This window comes from Echinops telfairi, unplaced genomic scaffold, assembly GCF_000313985.2.
Source record: "Echinops telfairi isolate 266 unplaced genomic scaffold, ASM31398v2 ScPeMD7_7424;HRSCAF=8462, whole genome shotgun sequence".
In the NCBI taxonomy this organism is placed as follows: domain Eukaryota; kingdom Metazoa; phylum Chordata; class Mammalia; order Afrosoricida; family Tenrecidae; genus Echinops; species Echinops telfairi.
The window spans coordinates 40,123,041-40,130,445 of record NW_022111324.1 but is presented as its reverse complement, the minus strand read 5'-3'; the positions used below and the strand labels follow the sequence as shown (position 1 = coordinate 40,130,445).

General features: G+C 33.9%; 1 protein-coding gene across 1 annotated transcript in view; it reads left to right on the top strand.

Annotated features, from left to right (window-relative positions):
- KCNT2 (potassium sodium-activated channel subfamily T member 2) overlaps positions 1-7,405 on the top strand; it is a 480,656-nt gene that overhangs the window by 449,056 nt on the left and 24,195 nt on the right. The window contains exon 26 of the mRNA XM_004700062.2: positions 4,690-4,990. Within this exon, the coding sequence (XP_004700119.1) occupies positions 4,690-4,990 (301 nt within the window). The remainder of the gene's footprint in view (positions 1-4,689; positions 4,991-7,405) is intronic.

Below are 7,405 nucleotides of genomic sequence, written 5' to 3'. Positions count from 1 at the left end.
TTTTTATATATAGTATATACTCACTATATATAAAACATTGCATTATGTGTAATATTTTATATATTTTATTTATTATGTATGTTATAGAATATATTTTATTGTGTGCTGTATATTAGATGTTACATATAATGATTTTTGTATATAGTGAAAATATGTTACATGTGTTTATATATAAAGTTAATATATATAACTGAAAGTATAATTATCATTATCATAAGAAGTTCAGTTTATTCCTCCAGTTTTTGAAAAATAATCCTCATGTAGTCGGAAATATAGCCTTGTAAGGTGATTTCAAATTTAGCATTATATTAATTTATAGGATTAGTTATTCCCTACTTACTTCCTTTTATCTGAAACTATGTCACGATACATATCAAAATCATGAAACATGATGTTTTTATCTCTGCTTAGATAGCTGTTGTCTGAGCACATTAAATTCATTTTTTATGGAAATTGATGAAATATATTTACCTAGTCTTGGAGTTTTTTGGTTGTTTGTTTGTTTTTACTTAACCTAGGGTTTCTAAACATGGTATGTATAAATCTGCATTTAGATTACCTTTCATATATTCTTAATAGGTCAAGTTTCTTTAATGTAAACTATTAGATAGGAATTAGCTAATTAACACATCTGTGATTCTACTTGCTTCGGATTTCTTTGTTAGCAATGTTGCTGAATGTCTTAATCATAAATAGTGTAGCTTAGTTCTAAGTCTATCACAGAACTCATAAAACTATTCTTAAGGGAGCTATGAATTCAGATTACAAACACTCATTTTCAAACTGAGTGAACAGATTTAGATACCCCTCGGTTTCACAAATTACTCAATAATGTTTGACATGAATAACTGTTCAATAAAAAAAAAGAAAGCAAGTTGAATTGAGTAATTTGCGAGTGTTGATGTGCATGCTTTCAAAAAATATGTATGGAATGCGAAAAGAGTGTTTGATATACTTTGTAAATCTGACTTGTTTGACCTCTCTGAAAACAATGAAGTTATTTGAGCTATTTTAGACATTATAAATACTTCCTTATGTTTTTAAACAGTTTATGTTAGCTTGATTCCAATCATCTTCATTGTGATAATTAGAAAACAATTTGTTTTAGAAAATAATATATTACATTTTTATTTTAAAAATTTAAGTAATTATATGAATTTTTAAAAATTTTCACACTGAACTATATAAATATGTTCCCATAAGGCATTTGATGGGAAATCTTCCTGGACTTTTATTTATTCTCCCCCCCAATTTTTTAAATCATTTTAAAGTTAGTGATTATATTGGGCTTTTGAGAATAAAATACCAAAAGTTTAAACAGTGTCCTCTGTTTATTCACAAAAATGTCTCAAAAATCCACTGAGTGATAAACTTCTACTTTCAGTTTAGATATTTCTCCCCTTGTTCAGATTCACCTGGAGAAGGAATCTTTTCCCCTCGGGATTTGTTTATAGCCCTCTGTTCTTTATGAAATACAGACACTGACAAAGAAAACTGAACCAAAATTATTGTGAACAATTGCTGATTTTCATGCCATATTTGTCCTTCACATGCCTCTCATAATGATTTCTTTTTCTTTTCTCCATTTACTGCCTTTTTATTCAAGGTCACACAGCCATAATATTAAGTCATATTTATTGAGCATTTGTTGAGACAGGCACTAAATTATGTACTTTTCATGTACGTTTCTCTTTAAACCTCAGAAAAAAATATTTGCTGGCAAAATAATACTACAATAGCCATTTTTTTCAGATCATGAAATGGGAGTGATTTTCCAAAAGCAAGAATCCAAACTCACTTCCATTGAGTCAATTCCAACTCCTAGTGTGTCCCAAACTGAGACGGCAACTATTTATGAGGCTAGAAAGCCTCATCTTTCTCCCATGGAGCAGTTGGAGGTTTTGTACTGCTGACCTTGTGGTAGGCAGCCCAATTCATAACACACTATTCTACCAGGGTTTCTGGTAGTAATTTTAGGGAGGTTAAATTACATACTCAAGAATCCAGAGCAGGTCTATGGTGAAACTGATGGTTTAAATGGATTCATCTGATGCCGGAGCTTGTTGTTTTAAGAGTTCTCCATGCTGCTGTCAAGTTCAGGAAAGGTTGTACTCCCAAGGCACGCTGTGTCCTGGCAGTTCACTATTTCCATTATACATACCATGACACTGTGTTGAAAACACATAGGAGCTACAACCAGAACACGAGGTGAAATCCAGAAAGTATATTTATAAATCAACCTTCTAGTAAAATGCTCAAGTCCACCGCTGCACACCTGCATACAGCGTTGGGGTGTGGGTTAACTAATGTTTATCACTAATGTTGCTGACCTTGTGCATAACAGCACTAAATAGGATATCTGGAAGTATATTTATTATTTGTGGAAGTGTACAGTTGACAAATGTCTTATGTGAATACTAATTATCTATGGGGTAAATGACTGATAATATGATCACGATTTTACATAAAGGTTATGCAGTTTGATTTTGAAGTCCCCGGTAGGAAACTGCATAAATTGCGTTTATATCTGTGTATCAATGCACAGAAGTTCAGCATGCTTTGATTTCACGATGTTGGAAAGTTAGGAGGAAAGCTTGCCCATTTCAAACATGGAAACAGCAATCTATGTGTGTTTGAAAACTGAAAATGAATCTCCATTCTTTCTCATTTTTTTTCCAGTTTCCATGACATTTGCAAATGAATGTTACTTGTTCTATGGAATTATTTTTAAATGCTTCTGATTTTTATGGTTTTTTGGATAAATGATATTTCTTTCCTCCAGGAAGTTGATGCACCGATGAATAGGCCATTCAATATTGTTTAGCCAACATATACAGGTTTCATTCTGTCTTAGATATGTTTGATATAGTATGTCATAAAGATTTGTTTAAAAAAATAGTCTTCAGACAATCATTATTTTGCATGGGAGAGAAACAACATTCTCCTATCCCACGTATTAGCTTATGTGTCCATGATTGACTTATGAGGGACTTTGTATAAACTATGTCATGAGCATTTCGCCTAGCAAGATGACTATTTCAATGTATTTGAAGAAAGTTAGACTACTACGCCCAGGGACTTATGTCTAGAATGACAGATATAATGTTTACTTCAAATTGTTTTAAGATTGTGATGAATAAAACCACAATTAATTACCTAAAATATGAATATTTTATATATTTATATTTTTTGCTACAATTCACATATAAACCGCTGAGCAAGATATCACTCAAGAGTGTATGTATTTTAGTTCTATAAAGAGGATTTTAGTACATTACCAAGCAAGGTGAGACTTGAATAAGTTAAGAATTATAGAGGTACTCCATTGTTACAAAGTCACATTATTAAATCATCCATGATGCCTTTAATTTCAAGTCTGATAGCTAATATTTGAACTGTAAAGTTTTTCATCAATTGTTCTCTTATCATGAAGACATGAAGGTTAAATATTTTTTGTGTCACTCAGATCCAGTATAATTTTAAACCTGAGATGTGCATGAATACGTGAATTTAAATTGAACATAATTTTATAGCTAGCCACCGGAAATTATATATGTAAGGGACTGACTGAGCCTCAATAATTTATATTCACTTTTAAGGATTTTATTGGATCTACTTCCTGACCTTACTTAAATTGGTAATTTAAATTCTCTTACTTTGAAAGTCAGAAATACATGCATGTTTAATTGGAATTCACACTTGCATCCATTGAGGGGAAACACAGCTGACTCATGGGTGGTGCACTTGTGGCCCCTGGGACTCAGGAAGTGCTTCATTTGCATGTGCATGTTAGCAAGTAAGTCGTTCTGCTTTGATCAGTAGTACATTTTATGTGACTTCCTGGAATGAAAAGGAAAAAAATTGAAAACTGGACGTTTTTTACTTTTGAACGACCAAAAGTCAAAGGAGAGCTTATTACTTTCTGATTCAGATTTAATCTTGAAAGAATCCGCCGCAGCAGACACTATGGATTAGCTCACTGTTCTTCCCCTTCTGTGGAGAGTAGTGGTGACTCTATGAGACATCTGTGAAACAATAACATCTAAGCGTTTTATCACGTAGAGCATTATCAAAATAGGCCTTCATATTTGTAGCCAGAACAGCATTGTATATTATGTATTATGAATGCATGAGTTTAAAAGGGACATTTTTTCTTGTGGGTTATATGAAGGAATAACAAGTTTTGCGTTTATGAAAGTTCATCTCAATTTCCTCTATAGAAAGAGCAAAATAACTTCAAAATCATTGGAAATATTCATCATTCGAAAGACAAAATAATTTTCATTAACTTTTATTTATGATTTTATAATAGATTTATAAAAGCCTATTACATGAACTTTATATGAATGAAATTATAATTAGTTTTATTTTGTGTGTTTCAAATGACCATATACTAGCAGTGTCACTTACTAGAAAATTCTTATGCAAAACATGTAAATGTATTCCTGAAAATCTGTATTGGAGAATGCAAAGATAGTTTCTCTATTTCACATGTAAATTTGAAAACACTGTCTGGAACTATTTTTAGTAATATCTTCAGAATCAATGATTATGACTTTGTTCTTTCTGTAGAAAGTCTCATGAGTGGGCCAATAATTATACCATGAGGCTAGGAAAGGAATGTTATTTCAACTCCAAGGTAGCCTTATCTCTAAAATGTCTAATTATCCATATCCGTCTTCTTTAAAGTCTCAAATATCTATCACTGTAGAAGAGTGGGAAGACGCCAAAGACAGCAGAGACCAAGGTCCCCACCGCAGCAGCCACCGCAACTCAACCTCCAGCGACCAGTCAGACCACCCGCTGCTGCGCAGGAAGAGCATGCAGTGGGCCCGGAGACTGAGCAGGAAAGGTGCAAAGCACACTGGGAAAACAGCTGAGAAAATAACCCAGCAACGGCTGAACCTCTACCGGAGGTCAGAAAGACAAGAGCTTGCTGAACTTGTGAAAAATAGAATGAAACACTTGGGTCTTTCTACAGTGGGATATGGTATGACCTTTAAAAATATTGCGTAATATGATTGATGTTTTCTTACCACTACCTGTGGTACAATTTGGATATAATTTTAGAATTTAAAAACTCACATTTTAAAAATTTACATGTCAATTTGTAGGACCTGGTGACAGATCTAACCTTCTAGTTCAAATGATGATGATAATGAAATAAAGCATTAGCATTTTTGAACACGCCCTCATTTTAGGGGTGTTGTCCTGAAAATGTTGCGTGCATTATCTCATTTTTAATTTTTGCAAAAACTCTTTGGCCCAGACATTCTTTTTCTATTTTAGAGGGAAGGAAGCATAAGCCAACCAACTTGATAAATAGCATGTTAATAGCTGAACTTGGACTTATATCCAGATGTGCCTGGCACCAAATTCTCATGTCCATACAAACACACACACACACACCCTCTTCCTCTCATCTACTCCAGTGCCTGAGGTAATGAACTCGAGCCTTGGAGGATTAACTAACTCTACCAACAATAGGTGAAATCTCTTAAGGTTTTTTTTTGGGGGGGGTCATAGAAATACCTTCAAAAGCTCTGACTTTGAACTTCACATAGTTCTTGACCTCGTATATTGCAAATCTGTTTCCATGAGGTGTTAGGGTTCTGGGTTGATTCATTATTGCCACATAGACCATAGGGACACAGTTGAAATAAAAGTGCAAATGCAATTTTTAAATATACTATTTATTACTATATATATGTTTTATTTGTAAAATTCATCTTGGTCAATGCAGAGGAAAATCAAATGAAGCATGAATGAAAGTTATTATTGTTTTTGCTCTTAAGTAACTTGTCCAAGACCTAAAATAGTGTCAGTTTCATGAAAGTTAAGGATTAAATAGAATACAGTCCATGTTCATTTACATGTTACCTGAATTGTTATTAAGCCTCAGTTTGAGATAATACACATAAGGAATACATTCTAATCACCCAATCAGATCGTTTATGAGAAATTACCTTTGTTTTAATTAGGAAAGGTCTGAGTACCTATTTCACTCCAAGAGTTATACAAAATAGGTGCTACACACCTATGCAGGTTATATGTATTCTTTATAGCCCAGTTTGATTCCCATTTCATTTTATTTTTATCATGTTATCTTTCAAGAATTTGAAGCCCAGAGGTTAATGGAATTGTTCATTATAGAAATGTATCAGAGTCCAGAGTCCTTCTTTAGTTGTAATTCATAATTACATTGTCATTATTTAAATATATTATCGGCTCTACTGTGACCAGTAATTTCTATATAACTACATGAGAGCTTGCATTAAGCAGAAAATTTAAAAAGAAAAAAACCTTCCTCATTAGAATGTATTTGCAAATTCCCCATCTAATAACATTACATATCTGATTATATGTTATATATATGTGATATAATGTCTTTATTGATAGGTCTATATTGATATATTTAGGTATGATTTTGTTCATTATTATTCAGCTTTTTTATTTTTCTGAAAAATTTTAGTAATCTCTTGTTCATCCGATTCCAGCTGTTTTTCTTAACTATTATAACCCAGATTTCTCTTGTAAGGCATGTGGCAGAGAATCATTTGGGTATTAGTGCCGCAAAACTGTGTAAGTTAGCTGCAAGGGAGAGTCATCAGGGCACACACGATGTTTCTGCCGATGAAGTCCCCGTCCCCTAACTGCAACTGCCTTTGGTACTTTTCATGCCGTTGCTGTTGGACTTGATTTCATTCCCACACTAGCGCTTACAGATACAGGGGCCGACACGCCTCGCTTTCTCCTTTCCTTCTTTCCCACTCTGCCTCCATTATTTCGTTCCATCCGCGCGGACATCAGCTCAATGGCCATAGGTTTGATTTGGGTTTGGGGGCCCCCATATCAATCCATTTTAAGGTGTACTGTGGACACCTACAGAAACAGGTTGTTTTTGTTGGTAGGTGCCCTCTGGTCAGTTCTGACTCATAGACACACGGTGGCAGAAGAAGGCAACACGTGCCTTTCTCACACTATGTTCGTTGTCCTCTTCTCTGGCGACCTTCAGCTTTGACCAAGCATGATGTCCGCTTTCCTCCTGACAAAATGACTAAAGTACTTGAGATGAAGTCTCTAAGGAGCAGCTCTTTGTCTTTTTGCCAAGACAAGTTTGTTTGTCCTGCCCGTCCATAGTACTTTGAATAGTCTTCCAGGATACCATCATTCAAATGCTAAAATTCCTCTCCAGTCATCTTTATTTGTCGTCCAGATTTCATACGCATTGAAAATACATTATCTTTACTCTTTAACACTTTAAAAAGTGACTTTTTAAAAGATTTTTTTCCCCATAAGCTGTATTTTTTTTAATTAATAAATCATTTTGGGGGGTTCTTGCAGCTCTTATAATAATCCATGCAGCAATCACATCAAATAATTTGTGCATATGTTGCCATAATCA